The sequence below is a fragment of the Centropristis striata genome, chromosome 8 (genome assembly GCF_030273125.1).
Source record: "Centropristis striata isolate RG_2023a ecotype Rhode Island chromosome 8, C.striata_1.0, whole genome shotgun sequence".
In the NCBI taxonomy this organism is placed as follows: Eukaryota; Metazoa; Chordata; class Actinopteri; order Perciformes; family Serranidae; genus Centropristis; species Centropristis striata.
The window spans coordinates 22,779,398-22,806,464 of record NC_081524.1 but is presented as its reverse complement, the minus strand read 5'-3'; the positions used below and the strand labels follow the sequence as shown (position 1 = coordinate 22,806,464).

The window sequence follows — 27,067 nt, the reverse complement described above, 5'->3', positions numbered from 1 at the left end:
TTTTTTTTTGCTTTGGAAAACAGTGGCGTATATTCACAAATCCAACTATAGAGAGCACAGAAATAACAAATTCCTGTGGTGGGTGGCATTGGCCCTTAAGATGAGTGCAACTTGTACCCTCCTGTAAAGAAAAATCATCACTTTACTTCTCACATCTGGTTTGTATATGGAATTGTCATCTAGATCTTTCATTTTAAGACAAGGTCAGCTTTTATAGGTGTATTTATAACTAAAGTTACATATACACTTTCTCCGGTGACTCATAGCTAGAGACATTAAATATAAATACTACTTGTGTTTTACTACTTATGTTTCACACACACACACACAAATGCCCAGTCCATCCCACCAATGGTGCAGTTACCACCTAGAGAGATCTGAGGTGACGGCCACACGCAAAACAAACACGCCTCACTCACACACAGTTGAATACACAGGTTATAATATAGTAACAGCGGTCAGCAGGGTGGTACAGCACAGGGGTCAAAATGACAGAGTGTTAGTTGGTGCCACATCAAAGCAAACACACACCTTCTATCACAGCATCAGCATTATAATTACAACCTAATTAGAAAGGCCCGATCTACGTTATGCCGTCATGTTCAAGCCGAGCAGCTACGAAACAAACCAAACATCTTAGACCTCCTCACCTTTCTGCTCTTCCTCTCCTTTTATATGTTACTCTCTATTCCCACCTGTTTTTTTAGGGTAGGGCGTACATTGGTGGTTGTTCTTTATTTTGGGATGATTTTAGTTCTTTTATTTTGCTAATTTAGCGGTCTGCAGCTGAAGAATGAACATAAAGGCTCTGGCAGCTGCATCACACTCAAATAAAGCATACAATGGACACTAGCCAGTCAGTGGGAAGCTGCGCACATCGCTAAAAAAAGAGCTTGGAGATCTCTAGACTAGTCTATAGTGGAGATAAGTCTGGTTATTCGAGACTTCACGACAAAAGACTCTTATTTAGTGAGCTAGTAGCAAAAAGAGGCCAGCAACAGCTGAGAGAAAAAGCGTGAAAACCAAAAAATACCATTACATCTGTAAACTGCTGTTGGAACAGGGGAATGGTTAACTAATCAAGATGGTTTTGGTGGGTTTCTTTTATTTCTGTCGAGTTTGAATATAGTGTGAGTTAGCAAGGCAATTAAGCTAGTCTTACAAATTCAGAAGATGAACGGTTGTATTTTTTTGTTGAATAGATGTAGGAATATTTACATACTTGACATTTTGCATATTTATTTTGTCCACTTATTTGCCTAATATAGCTAAGAGAGTCTATGGAACCAACAAGTTCTCCAACATAAACGGCACAAGAGGTCATGTGTCAGTACCACAAATTACGGCACGTAGACACATATTACGGTATTGCGGCACGGCTCGCAGGCTTGCGGTAAAACGGCACTTTCTAAAAAAAAAAGCACACACACACACACACCGTCCGCGGTTGTAAAAAATAGACTGCAGTTTCTGTGGATTCAAATTGTAAAACCACAGACCTTACAATTTAATCTGTAAATAAATGTACGTAAATGCCGGAAATGGAGTCGTTACAAGAGTCACATGACTGCTGCAATCTATGTAAAAAAAAATAGTGAAAACATAATTTATGTTAAGAACGTAACTTAAGTTAAAAGTGGTTTACTTTTGTTTTCAAACGGGAACCGAACCCCACTCTCATGGGTGTAAGTCCGTAACTTTTTAGACCCATCCACCACCCCAGTCTCTAACCACCTGTGGGAATCCTCCCTTTTAAACATCGCTTGGCTGTCAATCACTATTATGTCAGCAAGATGGCAGCGGTCGCATTACAGCGGACGGTGAAATTAATTAATAATATATTGCTTGTTTTTCGCTGCCTGTACACACGACCTGTACACTGACTTTTTGATAGGAGGACAGGCTGATGGGACGCTGTGGACTCGCCACTTGAACACATCTACCAGCTGATACTACAGACAGGGGTGGGATGTGAGAGGTTCAGAGGGCACACACAACTGTGCCAATATATCAGAAATCACAGGTTGGTGGGCTGACGTTGGCAATCGTAAACACATTGCTCAACCCTATTTATCTACCCATCTCTTTAATGCTCTCTTTACTTTACGACCATCTGCTCGTAGCTCCACTCTTTCCTACAACTCTTCCTGTCTTTCTCACTCTTTTCCTTCTTTCCTCTCCCCAAAGTGTCCATTATCATTCCTTGAAGGTGAAAAGTTGTCTAAGACACAAACCGTGTAACCGCAACATCCCTGGTTCGATTGCAGCCAGGAACAGTTGTTGGATGTCATTCCCCTCTCTCTCTCTCATAATGTTCCCTTTGGGCGTCCTCACTACATGCTGTCCAATAAAGGCGAGAATGCCTATAAATAATCTTATCAAATGATGGATTAGAGTATCAGATCTTTCATCTCACTCTTTTAGAAATGTTTACTGAACGTTCTCATTTTGGTTACAACTTCACACTACCATAATTATAAACGTATGTGCAGATAAATGATAAATTAAAGGAAAATCCAACAAGTCTCTTGAACTCTCATTTGGGATAAACACCATTCTTCTGAAAGATATTCCCTCATTTAGTGTTTTGATTAAGGTAGTTCTGTTTAACATGTCGCTCTAAAATCTCCAACATTAGTTTCATTCAATTGTTGCTTTCTGTCCCTTATGCTCATACAGAGTTGGGTAAAAGGGCATTTGTTTACTCTGCACCTTATGCATGGAATATGCACCAGAAAGAATGGAAATTAACTGAATTTGTTTCTTTGAGCACTTTTAAATCCAAACTAAGAGTTATTGAGGCCAATTCCACAACATGCACTTGTTTCTCATGATGTGTTTAAGGTCTGTATGTTATGTAAATATGTAACTGTATTCTGTATTTGCTGCCTCTTGGCCAGGGCTCCCTTGAAAAAGAGGTTCTTAATCTCAATGGGATATTCCCTGGTTAAATAAAGGTTAAATAAAAAAATACTCATCAAATCATCCAGTGAGCTAATCTTACTGATATGTCACATACTCTGTCATGTTTCTTTAATTAGGGATCAGGAAACTCTTATTTCAATCAAAGAGAATTTAGCATCGCACTGTGTATTGAATGTGGGAGCAGAACTATAGTGTTTCTGTGGAGCAGTCAAGCCAATAAAGTTATCTGAGGGAGAAGTAAAGAAACAGACAGACAGACAGACAGACAGAGGGAGGTAGACAGGGGGAATGAAGGCAGTGGTCCAGCAGAGGCAGCTGTGAGGCTGAAGGCCAGAAGGAAAGCGTAAGGAAACACTCAAGAGATCACTGTTGTCTCTCCTCCTCTGCACTACACTCTCAGCTGCAAGGGTTCTGTGGAGATCCACGCACCATAAAAGAACCAGATCTGGATGGTGTGTGGCAGCTCTGACAGTCACAGCGTCACTAAACATCGTCCTGTTAACAATAAACTGAAGATCAAACGCGAACAAAGTACAGCAGCAGTCTGAGTTGCTATCTTCCAGCCATATGGGAATTTTTATGTGGTTTCTGATTGTTGACAGGAATCATGTCCCAATAAAAGCTGCTTTTGTTGCACTGGCACATCATGTATTGAATTTATTGCCAATTTCCAAGAATAATTGAAACAATCTTAATAATGTTTGGAACAGACAGTGAAGGGCACTTTGAAAGCTGAGATACAGTACTTTAAATTATCAGCCCTTGGCCGTTCTTGCAATCCCTCAATCCACCCACCCCACCCCCACCCCCCTCCTGGAACCTTCCTCCAGTCTATTTTTTGCTTTTCTTCACATCCTTTTCTTATTTTCTCTTTCCATCCATCAGCTCTTTATTTCAGATCAAGTGCAATACTTTAAAGAAATGGTTCAATGGTACATTGTTGCGTAAACTGAACCAGACAGATTTTTTTTCGTTGCTGTAAAGAACGCTCATAAAAAGGTTGTTTATTGCTCCATGCTCAAAAGGTTCTGGACAGAACTTTTATTCTACTGTATTTAAGCATCCTTCTGGAGGTCCAACCATATCTAGGTAATTAGTTTTGCTTGTGGTGATAAGAATCAGCCTTTTCCTTTTTCTTCCTAAAAAAAAAAAACACTTTAAAAGCTTTAGTCCCTAGCTGCAAGGGTAGATAAAGTGGGCAGAAACAAAAAGAGTGATGCTGTTTCAGGATAAAACTTGGTGTTGTCCAATCACAAAGGTTGATCAGAAACACAAAATGAATGAATTGAATTAGAATTAAAATAAATTAGAACTAAGAAGAAGATTTAAGGATCCAAGTGGGCTATATGGTCATCAGTGAGGATTATTCAGAATATTTTTCAGAATATTTTTAGAATATATTATTTTTATAAAACGGCAGCTTATTGTCAGTATTTATGTCGTTGTGCACTTTTTTTGTGTTAGTCTACATTTCTAAGTTACTACCATCAATCTGCAATTTTACACAATTGCACCCCTAATCACCAAACACTGAATTATGAGACTGTATGTGTGTATACAATCTGTCTGGTACGAGCTTTTAGTGATGATGAAACTGGAGTCTGCATTCATAAAAAAAATTCTTCTGTTTCCTGCCCCCCTTTTTCTCTTTGGGGGATTGTGGAGACCATTTCAGGATCTGTTGTCAAAGTGGGACAATCGTAAAATACACAAAATCAAATAATTTCCATAGTGCGCATTGCAAGCAGTAGTCACATGTTGACAGCTGCACAATCATCACATTATACATAATCCCTCTTGTTTCCTATCAGAGGTGAAGACAGAGAGAGGTGTTTGAGTCTGGAACCCATTACAGGTCTGTAGCTGTGTTGTTTCACCATGAGGAACACACACTACCTGTGGGAATATTTAGAATCTTTTCTATTGTATGAACCCATATTGATATCCCAAACAAATTAAACCCCAATGAAGGGACTTTGTTTTATCTTTGCTGCAGTTTGTACATTCACTTTTTGCCAGTTTTTTTTGGCTTTTCAATAAGTGATCCACAAAGTGTTGCTTTTCCTGAAGAAAAAAAGGCTTGTTCTAAGCTTTATTGAAATAACTCATAGGTTCAGTTCAATTGAATCCCACAGTTGCTTTGAAAACGTACAAATCACCAAATATGGACATGCACAATATTCACTGGACAGCAACAATGTATTATATATCATTCCTCTCCATCTTTTATTTTTTATATATATATGTATTATGAAATCCATTCATCTTGCACCATATGTTTATGTACTAGAGTGTATTCAGCAGTCTGTCCAGTTTTTTGTTTTAATGCATGCAGCAGAGCTACTCCAGTTATTCCATCATGTTCTGCCAAAAGCAGCTTCCTGCAGAGCCAGTCGTGTGGCATTGGGCCACTTCACAGAATACTTTGTTATTGTGTATTTTGTTCACTTATGCTCTACAGTTTGGTTGTGGCAGGTGCACTGATGCATGGTGCGTTTTGTGTTGCTGCCCTACAGTTTACTCCAAGTTGAACACACAAGAGCTTTACCAGGACTGCTTTGGCTAAATTTGACCCTATCTTCCAACTGGCTGTGCTCAGTTCTCTGTAAGAATCCATCATGTATCCAAATCCTCCAAGAACAAAAAGTTTTTTATGATCAATTCCAATTTATCTCCATTCATTCCAAATTTGCTGCCAAATGTTAAGGTCTAGGAAGGGTGAGCACTCTACTTGAGAACAATTAAAGAGGCCCAGTTCCATTTAACCTCTTTAATAATGATGCTGACACTTTAACTATGTGTTACTATGTGTGAATGCAGACTCAAAAATAATCACTGCATTTAAGATACTAATCTAATTTGAACTCTAAAGCATTCATTTGGCGACAAACACAAAAAACAACATGTGTAGGAGTGGTAAGTAAGTCAACGCGCATTCTTTCTTTGTGTCACAATAATTCGTTCTTTTATTGATTAATAGTACCAGAAAAATAAATAAAACTAATCTTTAAAACAGAAAAAACACGTTGTCTCAAAATGCGGTTGAAAATTGCTTGCCCTTCCGCTCTCTAGCCAAAACACACCTGGCTGTGCTCAGATGATATAAAGTTAACACCCCTTTCACACTCTTTCACATCCATTTAAGGGCATGGAGTATCTGTTTCTACTAATCAGCCAACCTGTATAACGTTCTTAACAGGATCAGGTACGCAGAAGCAGAGCTGAAGAAGAATAACATGAGGACTATAAAGTTGAAATCTCCCTTTATAGATCAAGTTCATCTTGCTGCACTACTTGAAGCTCAGTGTTAGGGGTTCAGTGTCCTGGTTTACCTGAGGTGTAGGGCAGGAAGCAGCTGGGGTTGAACTCCAGCTTCTTCATAAAGCGGATCTGGCCGTTATCACGCAGACAGTAGAGGTTCCTCTCACCTAGAACAAAGATGGAGGCGGAGGAGTGGGAGAAGGAGGGCACACAGAGGTCCAGGGCCTGTTCTCCCAGGACAAACGTCCAGTCAGGCTGGAGGAAGAGAACACACACACATACATACGTTACAGCACACTGTCTACATTTCTTTAATTTCAAAAGAACAAGCCTGATGTAAACTTGTCATGTCTGAATACCCTTTACAGAATGTTTATGAATCCGTCTCTTTTGTTAGATATTCCCATTTCATGAAGGTAGACAGGTGGAAAAAAATGTTTAATGTAGAGATAGACTGATATATCGGGCTGATATTTGTGTTTTTTACTTGTATCGGCATCGGCCGATATGTGCGTGCATTCGCCGATCAATTAGCCCATTTCACTGAGCCAACACCAGGCAAGGCTCAGTGTAACATCTGCCATTCTCTGGTGAGCTGCTGCTGATACCGGAAAAAAGAAAAACACATCAAATATGTGGATCATCTGAGGCGCACCACCTCGAGGCCTAGAACAACATACACATTGTTTGCTATCCAACTGTTACTATGTTTTGTTTGTTTTGTTTATAATAATATGATATAATATATAACATTTGTTATCATTGTGTCATTTTTATCATGTATATAGAGGGAGAAAAGGCAATATCGGCTTCAAGAATCGGCCCAAAAAAATCAGCAGCACATATCGGAGATCCGTTAAGACTGATGTCAAAATAATCGGTATGGGCATTAAAAAACCTGTATCGGTCGACATGTGATCTATGTATGTTGGCATTCTCTACAATTTGCCCATTTGAGTACAGGTCAAAGGCGACAGCGAAGCTGGAACTGAGTCTGTCTATGGTGTCTATGGAATCTGAGCTAACAGACTTTCTGGAGAACCTGCAGGATTTTGTTGGAATCTAACCCGTTGGCACCGTTGCAGGCATTAGGGATAACTATAAAAATAGCCAATATTCTAACTAATTGCCCTGTTTGCTTATGTAGGTCATATAGAGGTATCAGTATTAATTTAATAACTAGTTCCTTGTACTTACTTTAAGTTTAATTTACATTATTTATTCTACAGTGTTGCTGTCGATCTTTTATACAATATTCATCCACATTGTCAGTGTATCTCTGGTAGCTGGTGTGTTAAGGACTCACCGTCAGCCTCTTGCCTCCGGTCTTGAGGGGCAGGTCAGGATCCTGTCGACTCTCTGCCTCTGTCGCCACGGCCAAAGTCTCATACCTGAGAGTCAGAGAGACACACACAGCTGCTTATACTATATAAGTAAGTGTCTGTGGATCCGTGTCCTGTCTGCATAGTGTTAGAGTGCAGTTTGCTGCCCATATACAAGTTATTTTCTGAGCTGTTTCTGCAGAGAAACCCCTAGATATTTCAGATATGTGCCTTGCTCAAAGACACTTTGCACTGCGCAGCAAGCGTTTCTTATTTAAGCATTCCCTTCAGATATTCCAAAGCCAGTTTAAAAACACAAATTAGTGACTCTGGTTACAAATGTTGCTTCTTTTACCACTAGCCCAAGACCACAACAGCTATTTTCCTTACAGAATTTCCGTCAGTAAGGCCAGGGTAGAAATCCTAGTACACATCACTTATTCACATTAAAATAAAGTCGAACACTGTGTAACATGTTCATTATTAACTAAATCCACAGCTAGAGTCTCATATTCTTCCTCTCTTTTACAGCTTCTGTCAGGTCAGTCAACAAGCTGCTGACCTGCTGTTCCCCGGAACTGCGGTCTATCAGTTTTAATCAGCGAGCTGTTGGCAACTGGCTGAGGATAAAGTGGTCAGACTGATCTGTGGTCAGTTGACTTTGGCATCTTTAGCATCAGGAGTTTTCCAGTAAGAAGCTGGCAGTCAAAGTAGCTTGGCGGGAATCTATCCTTCTCCTCTAACACCTGGATGAACGGAGAGCTCCAAACCCGACCCAGCCCGACTCCGGACCGCAGCCCAAACACTACATAACTGCTGATTTATCCACTCACAGTTTTCTCACTCAGTATTACATAGTGGGAACATAAACCTGCTGTTAATCAGAGCTAGCAGGTCTGAAATCCACCTTAAATCCTAAGGAACATAATCCAATATGGCTGGCACATTATTGGCGCCGCTTGCGATTCATACCAGCCATCTTTACATCAGGAGACACACATTTCTTCCATAGCCAGACATTCTCTAAGCTCTAGAAATTGTCGGTGGGTTGGTCAACCACTTTGTTATAGCCTGAAATATCTCAATAACTACAACAAAGATCTGCATGAAATTTGGTGCAGACAATCATGGTGACCTTAGGATCAATTGTAATAACTTTGGTCATCTTCTGACTTTGATTTAGTGCCTTCATCAAGTCAAAATTTCACCTTAAAATACCGCCAGAGCGAATTCCTGTAAAACTAACATTCTGTACTTTGTGATTCATGTAAATAACACATTTAAGCAACAAATTAAATTAAGATGCATGACCTACTTAACGGCCACCCAAATGATCATGATTACTGATCATATTTTTAGAGCAGAGCAAATCATTTTAATAAACAAAAAATCAGGTGCTTCCACCTGTCTGTATGGCTACTTTATAAATATAATATTTATATATAATATATAAATATTACTTCCATCCCTTTGTTTCTTATTTTTTATATGGAAGCAGAGTTTCTCTTATCCCATCGCCTGAACAACATTGTATACCCTGATAAGGTCGATTACTATAATCAACCCTAAAAGTGATGCAAATTCCTTTGTGTATAAACCAGCAAAGTAAGTGCTCTAAACTAAGATTTTTGCAATGCAACAGAAGATTTATAGTTTTGTACTTGTCTGTACAGTAGCCGTACCCGCTGAGCTTCTATGAAAAACGGCGAGCAGACTAACGAGCTGCTTCATGGATGACTGCCAGTAAAGAAGCCTTTTCATCACACCGTGACTATTTCCTGGGGAAGAAAATGGACTAAAATATATATTAAACATGTCAGTGGTTTTAAGCTTTTAAAGCAACACTCAATGGATCGACAGGCCAACTCCTGTATGAGTGAATAGATTAAATTCAGCCTAATAATACTAAAACAACACCATAAAATAACTGTATTCTTTCACTCTGTTTTGCTATTGCTATTCCACCCTTCACTTAAATGTCTTATTAATGATGGGATGTGAGGGAGCATGAATAAATTAAAACTGTGCATGTGTGTGTGACTGTGTGTGTTCAGTTCCATACCACCAGAAGTTGGTTGGATGTTGATTTAAGTGTTATGAAAGAGGGTAAGATTTACACAAAGCACTGTGTGTGCTAAAGAAAAATTGAAAAACCACAAAAATCTGATTATTCGACTGCATGCCTAACATATGAGGATGGAGAACAAGACGCACACACACATCGCTGGCGGTGACAAACACATGGGAACGATGTTTTTTTTGTTTGCCATTTAGAAGTGTTTGTGGTGAACGTGGTGTGCTCACTCACGCACGTGGACAAAGCTTTGGTAGTGCCTGACTGTGTGTGTAGGCGGTATCAGTCATCATGTAGAGTGCAGGACACTGAGGCCGAGGAAACAGTGTTCTCATTTATATGAAAGAGGATCTCTCTGCAAAGCTCCGCAAACAAACATACTCATTTACCTTAAACATATACATCATACAAGCATATACATCCACACACCGTGCACACATGCACACACAGATTATACAAACACACATTAGATGCATATGCTTTCTCAGTGTCATGAGTAAACACAAACTAAAAATCTCAAAGCTGACGCCAACACATACACACACATAGAGCGACCAAATCAAGCTCTCATTCATCAGTGCAGGAGACGGTCCAACAAGCTAAATAAACGGAGCCTGGCTGAACAGTTTGACCAGTCATCTGATATTAAATGTAAAACAGTCAGTGACCCCGTCATCTGATATGGAAATATATAGAACAGTTGATGAAGCCATAACACATCAGTGCCTGATTGCTAAGAAGTTTCTCTTCTCATGATTTCTCTTCAGATTCTGCATAGCTACATGCCACAAGAGGCAACTGAGAATGTTTTGTATTTGCCCTTTAAGAGTGATGTAAGAAGTATCTCAAGTAAACTTTTAAGAAAGCTGAATAATGAGTGATTCTGCAGAGTCAAGTGGTGATCTCAGACCCAGAAAGACTTCATAGCATATAAATGTAATGCACAAGAGTCCACTGCAGGAATTAAAACATACCTTGTGTATCTCAGTCAGTCAGATGACAGCTCTTGAAACTCAGAATGACTTGTTTTTCATAGGAGAGCCAATAAATAAACATCAGCTGTTTGAACATTCAATAACGACTGGATGAATTATCCCAATATAATCCATTAGATCAAATCTATAAACAAAAGTAACCCGGAGTTATATTAAGCTTTATCTTCCAATGTTCAGCATTATTGATTTAAGCTATTGAATTTTATATTTATTGATACAACTTCAGTCCAGGGGGCCATCAACCCATCAAGTTGATCGCAAAGCACTTCAGCTGAAATATAATTTGTTAATGTTCTCCCAGAGCTGTTTTGGGACTGCGTGTGTCGTGCTAAGTTACTGCTGATTCATTTCACGCCACTCTTCACATTAAAAGCTTTTATTGTGAAGCATCTAAAGCAACTTAATTTTTGTGATCAACAAAGTAAGCAGTGTCTGCACACATCACTGATATCATTTGCTATACTTTTCTGTACACAAGTGTTTTTTAAAGTCCCCTTTCAGACAAATTATGCAATGATTTGCTCGTTTGAACATGTAAAAAGTAAAAATAAAAAAAGACGAAGCGCATCACAGAGATGGGAGTGGATCTTTCCTTCATCTCCTGGATCACAGATTACCTAACAAGAAGACCAGTTTGTCAGGTTGGGGAACTGTGTTTCTGGGACATTAATGAGCAGAGCCGTGATCTGAGGAAGCTCAGATCACTGGACATCTGTAGTAAGATGCTGCAGATGTTTTATCAGTCTGTGGTGGTAGTGTGTTGTTTTATGCTGCAGTCTGCTGACGAGGGAGCATCAGACACAGAGATGCAAGGCGGTTGGACAGACTGGTCTAAAGAGCTGGTTCTGTGGTTGGAGCCAGGTTGGACACACTGGACGAGGTGGTGGAGAGATGACCTGTCAACATGTTCAAGTCCATCTTGAAATACCCAGATCATCTGCTACACAAAACCTTTATGGACCAAAAAAACAGCAGTGGACGGCTCCTCTCTCTCTGCTGCTGGACGGAGAGATACAAAAGATCCTTCTCTCCTACAGCCATCAAACTGTCTCATTCTTCAAGAGATTCTACCAGACTAACTGAATTTCCCCTTGGGGATAAATAAAGTAATTTTGATTTGATTTGATTTCATCTACTCTTTCTCTCTCAGTGAGAAATTCTGGATCTGCCCTCCACCCCGCTCAATACCATTGCTCATGCAAAGCTGACAGGTGACAGATGAGTGCACATCAAGAGATTCAGCTCATAGATGTTTGAGTCTCTGTCAGACCCAGACTGAGATGAGGAGTCAGCTACAATGTTACATTCTGTTTCTGCCCTCTGTTCTGACAATCTGCCCTGGAGGTTAAGGGTTTCAGTTCCAGCTTTTGCATATGAGATATTGAAATGTTAAAATACTAAATGGATGTGTTATTTCCAAAGTGAACACAAAGGTGCAGTAAGGAGCTAATTATAAATTAATTAATATAAACCGCAGATGTTAGTTTTGGGTGTATTTGAACTGTAATGGAAATGATACGTTTTTTGCTATAAGTAATACATGTTGTTTATGTACTCAGAGCGCTCTATGTAAATTACTACAGACTGTGCATCACAGGGCTGTGTGTGTGTGTCCAGGGAGAGTAGTGAGGTCAGTGTTTCCACAGTGATATCTAGTCTGGAGAATCTCTTGATACCGGTGGGGGGCATCCAGATAACAAACAGCTGGGAGAGAACACTTCACACACGCACACCCTGCACCCCCACAGTCCGTCTGTGAGACTTCTAAAAGCTCTCCATGCCTGTGCCAGAGGGGAATGGTAAGTGTGCATGTGCTTACATTAAAGTGAGGTACTTTCCGATCAAACTGTGTGTGCGTGTCTGTGTTTTGGTCCATCCAGACGAGCTCTGCAGTGAGAGCAGATGCCTTTAAGATGGTGAAGCGTTAGTCAGCGGCTCTCGCTAACCATCAGCAGCTGATACTGAAGACAGTGGATAACATGAGGTAACCTCAAATAACTTCAGAGCTGCTACAGATTACAGAGCAGCACTTGCAGAGAGATAAATCAAAAGTAAGTTAGCTATTTAATATTTTTTAATAAAACTACACTATTAAGTAGCATTTGCACTGATTTGAAAGAGCAGCTGGGTGGGATTGAGCGCGCTAGGGGATCCAGACGGTTGAACTCGATTTCAAGTAAGGCTTTTAATTACAAAAGAGTTTCTTTCAAAAACAATTCTCATTAAAAAAACAAATAAATATTTTTAATTTCTCAAATAATTCACCTCACATGCATGAAGGAATGCTGAAAGAATATTAAGGAGGCTTTATCCAAAAACCTACTTGTAGCTCTCCAGCTGGCGTGCAGAGGAAACCGTGAGGAAGCTGTCTGTTCTGGGGTTGTAAACCAGTGGGCCAGGCAGCAGGAAACCAGGGAGGAACCTGCCAAAGGTGTAGCTGTCCTGCTCGAAGAACATCAGCATCCCGTCCATAGACTGGATACACAGGGAGTGGTGACCTGTGAGGGGGGAGACGATTTACATTCAGACTTAAATAACATAACTGCCTCTTTAGAGACAAAGGTCAAACAAACAAAATATAAGACAGCAATTTGGAAAACTGATCGTTTAAGTCATTTATTTGTATTTTCCATGTCATACAGAAATGTAAAATTAATTTAAAAAAAGGCCTCATCTTTTGGGTAACATGTTATGTACAGGTGCATCTCAACAAATTAGAATATGATGGAAAAGTCCATTTCCAGTAGTTCAAGTCAAATAGCCCCAACCAAGTATTGAGTCATATAGGTGGACATACTTTTCAGAGGCCAACATTTCCATACTAAACATACTTTTTAAAATTGGTCTTCTGTAATATTCAAATTTTTGAATATTTTTTTTTGACACTGAATTTTAGTATTCATTAAATGTAAGCCATAATCATTATAATTAGAAGAAATTAAATAAATTAACATGAAATGTTTCATTCTGTGTGTAATGGATCTATATAATGTGTTATTTCCACTTTTTTAAATTGAATTACTGACATAAATAAACTTTTCTATGATATTCTAATTTGTTGAGATGCATATGTGTGATTTATTACTTTTTTCAACTGCATACTTTGTCCCTATATGAAAACTTTTAAAAATCTCTTGTAACAAATGAGATAAATGTTAGTCTGTTAATCACACAAGCAGTGTGTAAATATGTAAATAACACACAATACAATATTGTCACACAAAACATCAAGATTCTACGCTGTATCTTTTTTTCGCCAACACCTTATGTTTTCTGACAGCTCTGACTCTGGCATTTCAAACTTTTAAGCATTTAAACACGAGCAGCAACAATCCTGAAAGACTTTCATGGCTTCTGTTTCATTTCACCCGTGATGTCGTGTTGTGCTATGAGGTGTGTTTCTCCCTCTGGCTGAATCTGATATCTCCATTAACACCTCCACACATACACACACACACAGACACACACACATACACCTGGCTCTGGATATGAATGTGAACAAGAGTGTGTGTTTGTTAGAAAAGGCCTGATGTAGGACATACTAAGCCCTAACACACACAAACACACACCGCCATAAAGCAGTGGGGCTGTGTGACCAGAGAACTATAATTAGGCCTCAACGCGCTATTAAAACTCACACTGCCATCAACTAGAGGTCAGGGAGACAGCCACCTACGGCGCAACACATACACACACTCTCAACATCTATCACCAAGGATTTAGACAGAAAAGCTGCCCACTCAAACACACCTATTCTGTGTAAACACGTGTGTGTATGTGACTGAGTGATGAGCGGAGTACGGGGTGGTCGTTAACAAACTGAAGGACAAGGTCCGTCACACTGCAGACACGCCCTGAAATGTGCTTAATACAATGTCTCATAATGAACCAACAGCAAATGTTGCAGCATGCAGGAGTGTGTGTTCAGTATGTATGTGTTTTGTGTAATGCTCCAGGTACTTTTGTTAAAAAAGGAAAACCTATTTGAAGCACAGACAGATTTCTTGGAGAACGAACACATCGTCTTCAGTTAGGAGTGTCTGCTGTGTTTGTTACTGTCTAACTGTCCTTAATGTGGAAAATCTCTGGTAATACACCAGCTCCAGCCAATCACAGTGTTGACGGTGTCTCTTAGCACTTGGCCTGTGTATAATGATTCTTCTCATTGTACTGTGATTCTGATCAAAAGCTAAAACCAACTGTATTTGCAGCTGATTTACATTGCTGTAAACAGTGATTTCTCCAAAATGAAAGTAAATTTGGTACTTATTTGGTTAAAATCTTAAAATATAAAACATGGCTTGTTTTGTCAGGTCTCCAAAAACAGCTGGATACATGAGGAGCGGACATTTCTTTCTTAGAAACACTTGTCAGGTATTTGGTGGTCCTTTCCCACCCTGAAAAGCAGCGCTCTGGTCAAAACAACACCCATTCAGACAGCCTGACACGGCGCTGTATCATCAATAATAAGAAAAAGTGCTATGTACTGAAAATGAGAGCCAGGCTGTGCCATAATAGCAACTGTGCACGTGTAATTTCACACGCCCACGCCCAGGTATTACGTGTCAAAGAGCCCTGTATGAGAGCGCCGCCGCTCAGACACAGTGGAGGAAACGGGTCTGTATTAGTGTCATTAATAAGACATGTTGAACAAGCACACACAGCAGCCAACAAAGCACAGAGGCTGGCCGCACACTGCAGTGGGCAGAGCCTCGCCTCCGTGTGTGAGTGAGAGAGGATTGTGTAAGTACATGTGAATGTGTGTGCTCGTGGATGCGTGTGGAGCAGGGAGTGTGTGTGCCAGTTGTGTGATTTTGTGTGCTTGTATATCTATATGCGTCTGACCAAAGCTTAAAAAGGCCAGGCCATGCTCAAAGTGTGTGTGTGTGTGTGTGTGTGTGTGTGTGTGTGTGTGTGTGTGTGTGTGTGTGTGTGTGTGTGTGTGTGTGTGTGTGTGTGTGTGTGTGTGGCCTGAATGTGACCCAAACCCAAAGGCAGCCCAGCTATTAGAGCAGTATTAGTACAGAGCGGCTATTACAGCGCCTACAGCACTGCTAAATGGCTGCTATTATAGACCTACACACACACACACACACAAACACGTGTAAGAGCAGACACTACCCCAACACACGCACACAAATACACACACATTCAAGACTTTCCAAATCCAAACACACTCACTTTAAACATTTGGGAGCGGAGTGCTGTCACACACTGTCTGCAGCAGAAACACACACACGGACACACACGCAAAACTACAAATTTTGGACATTGGGCTTGTCTGGCCGCAGAGCTACGGTCATCAATCTATACTTAGTAAACACGTGTGCGTGTGCTTGCTTGTGCTTGTGTGTGTGCTTGTGTGTGTGTGTTTCTTGTGAGTATCTATATTTCTGTATTTGTTTGGACATGAGTGTGTGCTTATGTGTGTGTCTGCAAATCATTATGAGTGTGCATGAGTGTGCGCCAGCAAATCAACCGTGAGATCAGCTCATTTTCATGTAAACTGTGTGAAAACAGTGGGGAAAGCTAAACAGTGAGCAGCTTCCCCGACTGAAACAACTCATATGACCTTTGTTATATAAAAAGTGCAACTATGACAGTTGAAAACTAAAACCGTGCTTAGAAGAATTTGTAGGACACAAAGCAGGAAATGATGTGACTTAAAGCAGGGGTTGAGAGGTGAATCAAAGGGGTTGCAAGATTATGCCTCAAATAGCAAACAAGAAAAAAGCATTTTTTTGCTCAAATACATAGTTCTTTACAGTCTAGATTTATTTCTAGATTTTTGGATTCTTGAGATAAACCATAAAGAGGCTCTGACAAAAGCAGTGCACATACCCAATAACACTGAATGAAAATCAAATGCAACGTCAATGTTTCATAAATTAAATACATGCAGAGTAGGGGTGACCCTGAATAGTCGACTATTCAACAAGCCTGATTCGACAACCAATCTCACAGTTGAATCATTGCAATGGTGGAAATTGTGGTTAGGCTATATGGGAGTGCTGAATGTCTGACTGCTTTGTTTCCCACAATACATAGTGACATATAGTCTATTTTGGCATACATATTTGCTTATTAGTAAATACAGTCAATCAACTGTATCAATCAATCTCCTTTGTGTGCAGGAATAAATAACTACAGTACACTAAATTGCAAAATCCAAATCTGTGGGACCATCGGAGTCTCAGAAAGGTTACATTCCTGTTGTTTTTACGTCCATGAAAAGCAAGCAGGTGAAGAGGCAGACATGTTCCATCTGTCTATTCCTCTGCTCCCCCTCAGTAAAAGTGACATGTATCTTCATCAATAGTTTTGTTGTTGTTGCTATTTTTGATTGAAACATAAAGCTCGAAAACAGGGGGGTCAATGAGAAAAAGAAATGATTAGCAATCAGTCAACTATAGGCAAGACATGACCAATAAGAATTGACTTATGTAAATTCTTAGTCGAGGACATACCTAATGCTGAGAATCAATCTGTTAATTGTCACTTTTACACCACATTCCTCGTAAAATTCCTAATTTCTACTTATCAGATAGATTTCTGTTTATTATAATGCCCCCTTTTGGTTTGGTAAAAGGGAACTAATTCATTTCCAAAGGAGAAAACGTATTTTATATAAACCTAGAGTTTAACTTCACAAAATAGTTTTTAAAAAGTCTTCTCTTCGTGTAGTGCTGGGCCCTGTTATAATCATCCCCCATGCTGCTGAGGTGTCCTTACGGTAGTGACACTGAATCGCTACCAGATCTGGGGGCACTGTTCTGTAGCTGAACTCTGACCTTGCCTCTTGAGGGGTGGTTAAAAAGGGAATTTCCCTGAAAGCGGTAATACAGGATCCCATTCATTCAGTTTCAGTAACTGCAAATGCACAGCCTGCACTGCCATCTACCGGTGACAATGGGAAAGAGCAGGAAGAAAGAGGATGACATCAATTAGAGAGAAAAGAGGAAAGAAAGAGAGAGGAGAGAGGGTATTAATATGTTGGTCTATATGTAGTTCAGTGAGTAATTATTACATGGTTGTAAGGGTGTTGTTGAACGGGTAGTTCAATTGTAGGTTTATGTGTGTGTATACAGCTCCTTTAGCCTACATTTATCAATGCAAATATTTAAGTATTTGTGCATTCATGTGTGTCTGTATGTGTCAGGAACAAAGACTGCAGCAGGAGAGCACGCATGACATCTTGAAAACCGGCTGCACAGCGTGGGACTACCAGAAAACAGCACGTGGAAACACACAGACACACTTACAGGTTCATGGTACGCACTACGCACGTGCATTCACCACAGGCCAAGGTATTGGTTTTAATGAGCCCACACTGTTCTTTCTATCAATCAAACACACACACACGCACGCACGCACGCACGCACACTCACACACACACACACACACACACAGACTCTATAAACATGAAGTGAATGAAGGGTCCATCATGCCAGGCCACAGAGTCTGGCAATGTCTTTCCTCAAACACACACACACACACACCTTGACAATACAGCCTTTATTTGGAAATGCCATTTTCTCCACTTTAAAGGGGGTTCCCCGTGTGTGTGTGTGTGTGTGTGTCTCTGTCTGTCTGTGGGGGTTGTCCTTCTGTGTGTGTGTGTGTGTGTGTGTGTGTGTGTGTGTGTGTGTGTGTGTGTGTGTGTGTGTGTGTGTGTGTGTGTGTGTGTGTGTGTGTGTGTTTTTCTTGGATACTTACTACTCAAGGGCTTTCCCCTACTTGGTTTTTCCAAAAGCCCAATTGACTGGAGAGAGTGCAGCTATATGACCTCTCTCTCTTTCTCTCTTTCCATCCTTCACTCCTCTTAGAGACTTTTATAGTTTTATGTATTTGTCCAGTGCTGCCAATTACCACTTTTGCCAAGGCACATGCACAGATGTTCACTAACACACACACACACACACACACACACACACACACACACACGTACTTGTATACTTGCGAGGACACTCCTTGACATAATCGTCACACAACCGAACCTAAATCTTTCTAACACTAAAACCAAGTTTAAGCTTCAAACTGATTTTTTCAAGGTCCAGCTTTGAGTGAGGACCGGCCCAACAGTTTTCACTTTACAGAAGTATCCTCACTCCGAAGGATTAACACTCAAAATCATTACAAGATAGAGGTACAAGATGACAAAATGGTAAAAATACTCTCTGTCAGCCACTGTTGCTGGTGGATATAAATAGTTTATTGCTGTTAATGATCTGTACGTGTGTAATAGTGCTGTCAAAATGTATGTGTCAAGTTTGTAGTATTAATTTTAAATATTTACTGTGTTTTAAAAAATTGAGACAACAAAATGCCCCAAAAGATGAAGCAAAATGTTGGATGAAATAGAGCCATGGCCATTTCTAAAGGGGTCCCTTGACCCATGACCTCCTTTTCACAGACAAATATCTATTATGCAATTAACTCGTTAATTTCTTTTAATCGATTGACAGAGATGATACCATGAGCGGCCAGAATCAGCGAGATAGAATGTGGATTTATATTAGCATGTTCACAGTCAAAAGAGTCAGACAGCTGCCACAAAGCTATTCTAGCTCTACTCTTACACACCAAATAAAAACATTAAAAATGTCAACCATACCTGTAACCCCACCAAAGGTGCCGTAGGTCATGTTGCAGGCTGTTCTCTGCAGATTGTGTTCATAAACCAACTTCAGCTGGTACTGGTCACCATGCTCCACGTTCCCTGCAGTGCCTGCGCACACACACACACACACACACACACACACACACAGACACACACAGACACACACAGACACACACAGACACACACACACACACACACACACACACACACACACACACACAGATGAGAAAAAGAAGCTCTCGTGCTATTTTTGAACGTAAAAGTTGTTCTCACAAAACCTGAATGATGGAAAAAATCATTCATAGTGGCAACATAACATAAAAATCGTTCATCTGCTTTATATTTGTGTGCATGTGTGTTACCTGAAACAGAGTAGACTGACAACTTCCTGGGATGAAGGACAGCCAGATGAAGAAGCTCTGAACACCTGAAAAGGCAACAAAAAATACACTGTGACACAACAGTCATTACACAACCACAACCATTGATGACAGTAAAGAAGATGGTTGATAATATGACAAAAAACATGCTCACTTTATGTCTGCTATAGCTCCTATTTCATGATTGAATTTGCTGTTTACTATGTTGGATAGGATTTTAAGAAATCCACAGTTTTGAACAAAAGTTGTGGAGATCAGCTACAGTACAGAGTACATAACGACTTATAACAGAGACTGAACTGCTCATCCAATGCAGAAGTGTTGTGTTTTTCCCAAACAAGTCAATAAAATGATGTGGGATGATTCCCTTTCCCAAACTTCAGATGCAGATGTTACTGGTCATCTAATGTGACTCCATGGGGACATCGGAGGTTAGAAGTCAGACTCAGCTACAAAACTGCACCCACTGAGCTGGTGAACAGTCAGTTTCTTGCTCAAAGACACCTCTGTAAGGCAGATGTTTCCTGCTACTGTGGTTGAACCCGCAATCTCAGCCAAAGGGTGGTATCCATTCATATTTTAACTCATACTTCTAAAATAATTACTGTAACAGCTGGTGGATTTTTTTAACATTGGTTTTGGTTGAGGTGGAGATGATGGTCTCAGTGATGCTGATCCTAGATTTTCACTTATTTACTTTACCACAAACCCACAGAGAAGGAATGTGTCAACTATCTGGACCCAGAACAAGTGCTGTCTCACTCACTTTCAACCGCCGTTGTAATGTTTGTTGAGAGAAGAACAACAAGGGAGGAGAAAACTGGATCCCACAAGTTTTCTTTCTTCCTTGGAAAACCACTCAGTGCTGAAACAAAACCTTTCACCATCTGCCCACCTCGGTCTGCCCTGACAATATTTACAACGTGCTTCTCTGTCAAGGGCCAGCGTCCAAAATGCCCACCCGTCTCTGAAGAATGCTGTCCAGTAAACCGCAGGTAACTAAACACGACGTCTTCCAAACAGACTGATTTAGTTGGATTCCGCTTCCAGCGTGATGACGTGGGAAGCCTTCGAGGCAAACCACCAGAGCTGTTCCCAGAAACCTTGCTCTCTGGAAGGTTTCTCTGCACCCACAGTAAGACGATGGGAGGTAACGTGTTCAGATAATTTACTAAAGTAAGGCCCTCAGTGTTCGGGGTTCAATGCATCGTGTAGTTTAATAGATAATGGGAGGCTGGTTTAGCTGCTTGTGTTGTTTTTGGTTCTGGATTCATCTGGCTGAAGCACACTTTTTAATGCTGTAACTTTCCTCTGGGTATTTAGTCCAAAAACATTCCATGTAAAAACATACAAGAGTCTTTATTGCTTGGGGCAAGTTGTTCTGGCACTGGTGGAACATTAAGTCCCAGTTTGAAAACTCAGATCAGTGTGTGAAGGCTTATCGGATGCTCCAACATGGCACAGCTATTTTTTGCTATGAGGATGGATTTTACAATTCCGGAACATCACAGTGACAACAGTTATTGCTAAAGAGAAAGCTGAATTATCCAGTTCAAATTAAAAAGTATGAACTTTGCCAACCACTACACCACCATGTAGCGGTTAGCGCTCTCGCCTCACAACAAGAGGGTCGCCAGTTCGCATCCCGCCTGCGGCTCTTCTGTGTGGAGTTTGCACGTTCTCCCTGTGTCAGCGTGGGTTCTTACCGGGTACTCCGGCTTCCTCCCACAGTCCAAAAACATGGACTTAGGTTTAATTGGTGACTCTAAATTGCCTGTAGGTGTGAATGAGAGTGTGATTGTATGTCTCTATATGTTGGCCCTGTGATAGTCTGGAGACCTGTCCAGGGTGTGCCCCGCCTCTCGCCCAATGTCAGCTGAGATAGGCTCCAGCCCCCCGCGACACGAGTGCGGATAAGCGGTTAATGGTAATGAATGAATGAATGAATGAATTAACTTTGCCAGTGATGCTGCATTGCCTTACAGCAAAAGTTGAAACCGGTTACACTACTTTGCCATTTCTTTGCTGGAACCCTCTGCATCCACATCCCCACAGGATCAATGTCTTAATCTCGATGAAATGAATGAAGGTAGCTTTATTTTACACACAGACTTAATGTCCGTTTGTCCCTCTGTTGCATGTACGGAGATTGTCTGTATAATTTCCAGGCTTTAATTTTAGCTGTATTAAAAGGTAAACGTTTCCTGTACCTTTACACATTATCGTGTGTCATGAAACATTCTCAAAAACTCTGTAAAATTATTTCAGAACAACCTTTACTTCCTATGTCACCCTACTACCTTGAAGATTATATCAAGGCACAAACAGTGCCAAGGTCAGTAGTTCCATTCTGTTGATAGTGACCCACACCAGTGATGTTTTAAGGTTCTCACAGGTTAAAAAATGTACAAAACTGGGTTTTTACAAAGGGGCACAAGGTTTGGTGTGTTCCAATTCCTGCTGAGAGAAGTATAAAGTGGATAAAACTGTCCACTAGGTGACATATCCCCACTATGCTGTCAGCCCACATCATTCCTTTCCTCCCACTATACTTCCTCTTCCCCACTTCCAAATATTTTTGGCTGCGAGGGGTCCCCTTAATCATCTTTGCTCAAAAACAAGTCATTTTTCTGGCGGCATTTGCAAATCTATCTTGACCTTGACTCTGAGGGGGATCAACTCTTAAGATCCAATTATGTAGTGCAATAACAAAGCTTGATGGGGCCTTTGGCTTCCGACAGCTATGCTAGCAACTCAGTGGTTAGCCCGACATTATAAGCTCAACTATGTTTGGGCTGCTGGGTGGCTGATAGACTGTGGTAAATCATGACAAGGGAGAGGAACTCCTGACATGGTGGTTTTAGGTTTAGCATGCATCTCAGGGGTATAAAAAGACATGTTAATGTTGTGGTCAGTAACAGCAGGGATGGTTTTTCTATGTACGAAAAAGCGGTGTGATGAGTTATGGATGGGTGTTTCTGCCTGGCAACTATAAGTAAAGCTAGATTATAAGCTATACTATGAATGCTTATAATTCAAAGAAGGTCAAGACATATAGTTAAAGAGAGATATGTGTGACTCATTCCCAAGCAGCAGCACACTTATACAAAACAAACAGAGTTATGGCTTTCAAGGTGGCCACAGTGCAACCTAAAGTCTGATGGTTCAATATGCCCATTGACCTGTGACATTCTCACTCACAACAAGCGATTTCAAATATGAGCCTCAAATAAATGCATACAATACAAATGTAGAGTTTGTAACACACTTAGTTTAAATGGTTTTTTTTATTGTAATTTCGCATAACATTTAGATTTTAGGCATTTAGCTGATGCTCTTATTTAGATTCATTGCAACAGTAGAATTGAGTTAGAATAGATAGAATAGAGTTATTCATAAAAAAAAAACAATTACCAACAAACAGTGATATGATATTTACATGTGCTCCCCACATCCCCTTTGTGCCTTTAGGCCGTGAGAGGAGTGTTATCTGTTATTTGTGTTAAGACAAAGAGGTAGATCTCTGCATTCGTGTGACAGTGCTTTAAGTTTGCTTCTTGGCAGCGGACCTTAGGCTAATGCCAATTTAACCTACAAATCATGACCACAGGTACAGGCAAGCAGGAGGGCTGGAGGGAGGGAAGGGGGGCAGAGAGATTAGCAACCCCATCAATGATCCTGGTGTTAGGGTGACTTAATTAATCAGGAGTGGCACCGTGTTAAGACTGAAACCCTTACTAAGATTGAACGCTTTCTTCTTTTGTTAGTGCCCATTGATTTCTGGGATTCACCAATATATTTTTTTATTTCTCTACTTCTCTTAAGTTAGAGAAAATATTATATAACCAGTTTTACATTTAAGGAACATAAAAAAGGCATGAATATGAACAAATTAAGATGATTATATACCATAGCTTATCATCTTTATGTATCAAATTATCATATATTTTAGCTGGGTTTTCCTGTAATGCCAGTGCTGACCTTCTAGAAAATCACATTTTTACTTCACTACTCTTCCTCTTCTTAAAGCCTTTATTGGGGACATCTCTCTAATTCTTGGGCCTGTGCCAGAGTATTTCCACACAGCCAGAAAGGATTTTTCTTTCTGGCTCTTTCTCCCGACAGTTAGGCAGAAGTAGTGACAATGGTTAAGGTTAGTGTAAGAGTATAAGGGTAAGCCAATCAGAGGTAGAGTAGGGCGGGTCATGCTACAATCATGACACAATTACAACGAGACAACAAAAGGTAATTTGAAATGTACGCTCTGTCTATACCATTAATTGCTTATCATTATCATTAACGGTCTAATCATGAATTGCATTAACTGAGTCCTTGTAATGAGGGTGTCAAATTAAATGTCTCCGTTTTTAAAGAGTAGACAACCTACAATCCACCATGGCTGCAGCACAAATCTACTTTAACCCTTTGCTGGCCTTGTCCCCAGTTTGTGAGGTTTACTTACGAGACAAACTTGCCCACTTCCACCTGGATGATGGCGTTCTGAAGCTGGACTTCCAGAAGCAGGGCTTCAACCACACCTCCCTCGCTGCTCTTATTGGCATGTGGGGAGAATACTCGCAGCATTCCCATGTAGCTGCCCACCACCACCTTGTCTATAAAGTTATAAACACAGAGGAGGTCCATTGTTGTGTGAGAGAAGTCAGGATGGATGTTATTAACCATGCTGGCATTGTCACTGCTAAGAGAACTGAAGAGTATAACATTACTTGCATTTATCAATCAACACAGAGTTTGACAACTTTGATGCCGACTACTTAGTCTTAGCTAACCAACCTGAAGTAAAGTGATAAAAGAAGGGGTGTTGAATACATGACATCTTCACAAAGAGAACAGAACATGAAGCAGCTCGCTTATAGTTTAAAAAAGACGCGTTATATTACATTCAAGTGACAGATGCTTCATAACAAAATGCATTCAATCTCCAGTAAAGAGGTGGATGTCATTAAATTAAATTGTATGTGCATCCCATCCAAATAAAAAACTAAGAGTATGTCAATGCCACAGTACAAGTGCTTACAATTGTTTTATGTTTAAAAACAATGAGGCATCAGAAAGTGCAAGCATGATACATCATTGAAATAATATAAAGTAAATCCTCATATGTGCTCAAAGCCTTTTCTTTTTTTCTCTTATTTCATGCCTGTCAAAAAAAAAAAAAACTGATACAAGTTCTGAAAAGACTATTTTTGTGTATCTTGCCAACATACATCATAATAAGCATTTAATACATGCGTACAACCTATTTATTTTAAGCAACAGACAGATTTATTTCTGTATTTTTTATCCCCATGTCTGAACCTCAACATGGACACATTTCAGGTGAGGTCCTACAGTTTGTGTGACATGTAATGGTGTGTCTACCGCTACCCACTGACCGTGTCCGGTGCCACTGTTGTCCACGTCTCCAACACATAGGCATCCCTGGTCAAATTCCTCCCCCTTGCCAAGTGCGGCCGACCACCAATCACGAGCCTTGAAAAGAGACATTTTGCCTCTGATTGGAAACGGAGAAAAAGACAGCAGAGGTAAATAGTTAGATTTTTTTGTCTTGTGTATATGATGTAGTTGTTGTGCAATTTTTTTGTTAAATGCAGTCTTTGTAATTCATACTGTGTAACATATTTAAGACAACTATAAACTACTGATTGACAGGTGAACAAAGAAACACACAAAGTAGTTTTAAAAAACGACACAATTTATAAATTAAAAAAAGGGGCGGCTGTGGCTCAATTTGTAGAGTGGCCACCGACTGATCGGAAGGTTGGTGGTTCGATCTCAGACCACGGCAGCCTACATGTCGAAGTATCCTTGGGCAAGATACTGAACCCCAAAAAAGGCTCCCGATGCTGCATTCAACACCAGTAGGAATGTGTGTGTGAATGGGTGAATGATCACAGTCAGTAGTGTAAAGGGCCTTGGATGAAAGCGCTATATAAGTGCACACCGTTTCTATTAACTTTTGGCACACAATATTATCTACTGTTCCCTGACCAGCCCCTGCACTAGGGCACCATAACAGTGGGTAATGAAGAAGCATAACTTTTCATCCACTAGCACAAGAGGCTCTTAGTGCTCTGTGCACCACACGGACACCTGCGGCCAATGGCAGACCAGAAGACCAACCACATGACCCCAGGAATCTGAGTATGAGAGTTGAGGGGGAATGAGGAGGAGGGTGGGTGGGGGCAAGCAGCTTTTCTACTTGCTAAGTGCTGAGCAGGTGGAACAGTCAGCTAATCCAGAGAGGGAATCCATGCTATCTCTAGTACACTGCCATACCATACAGACCTAAGCGGGTGTTAAAGGAACAGTACACCTTCTACTACCAAGAGTAATGTTTAAAAAGTGTGAAATGAGACAGGTAACACACTCTGTAAATTGTTTGTATTATTATTTAACCTGAAATTATTATCCTTTAAAAATCATCATTGAAATTAAATACCAAATATGTTCTGCAGTCACAAGAAGAAAGAGCTATTTGCTTTGTTTTTCTAATGATACAATATTGTTAGTTGCAGCACCAAATGTAGCAGGAATTAATTCTTCTCCCAATGACAGCAGGAAGCCATAATGGTGCAGATCCCTATCCACCACTACTTGCTGATTATTACAACAACTCTAATGGACTTACAGTATCATCCTGTGGTTGTCTGCTTGGCTTTGTGCTTTAGTGACTTTCACAGGCACAGCCTGTTGCACATCACCTGTACTTTTTCCAACTTATTTTTTTGTTTCTATATTCTACATTTAAATCAATTAGCTGTATCATATGTCTCAACTAATGCCTTTTGCAGTGATGGAGCTGCATGGTAGCAAATCTAAACTGAATTTCACTAAGGGGACATTAAGTGTGCACATGTTCTCACTAATAATAAGCACAGGTTGGCTGAAGAATACATATTCAATCCCCTGTGATGGAACGCATTCTGACCTCCCTACTGGCTCTGGAGGTGTTGGAACTGACAGTCTCACATCTAACGAGTGCACCATTTCAATATGCTGCTTTCTATCACAAACAACTTACAAATATTATCAGAATGTGACAATATATTTATTTAAAAAAAATACACCATATATCACAATAACTGTCCTCTAGTATCCCTACAAAAGAAACATCTAATTTTTGTTTATTTTAAGTGGTTGATAGTAATTCATCCAGAGATAAAAACAAAAATTGTACTAATATTTGTGATTAAACATGCTCAATGGCTCAATACAAAACTATGATATCATAGTTTTGTATTGAGCCATTGAGCATGTAGCCAATATGCCTATATAGCATATACTCCATATATACAAATTACATTTTTATTCAACTTGTTAAAATGATTATAACCAAACAAACAGATTACTTGTATTTGAATTCACAGCACTAGATACTATAAACTGTATGGCATTAAAGGTATAATGTATATAAAATATTTTGTTAAACAAAAGCATGTCATTAAATAAATACACTTTCATATCAT

General features: G+C 40.1%; 1 protein-coding gene across 1 annotated transcript in view; it reads right to left on the bottom strand.

The window, feature by feature from the left end:
* Window positions 1-27,067, bottom strand: part of bbs9 (Bardet-Biedl syndrome 9) — a 110,883-nt gene that overhangs the window by 83,075 nt on the left and 741 nt on the right. The window contains exons 2-8 of the mRNA XM_059338322.1: window positions 24,974-25,092; window positions 24,040-24,190; window positions 19,560-19,624; window positions 19,192-19,305; window positions 12,901-13,075; window positions 7,493-7,577; window positions 6,258-6,441 (exon numbers count right to left, since the gene is read on the bottom strand). Coding sequence (XP_059194305.1) covers window positions 6,258-6,441; window positions 7,493-7,577; window positions 12,901-13,075; window positions 19,192-19,305; window positions 19,560-19,624; window positions 24,040-24,190; window positions 24,974-25,085 — 886 coding nt within the window. The 5' untranslated portion in view covers window positions 25,086-25,092. The remainder of the gene's footprint in view (window positions 1-6,257; window positions 6,442-7,492; window positions 7,578-12,900; window positions 13,076-19,191; window positions 19,306-19,559; window positions 19,625-24,039; window positions 24,191-24,973; window positions 25,093-27,067) is intronic.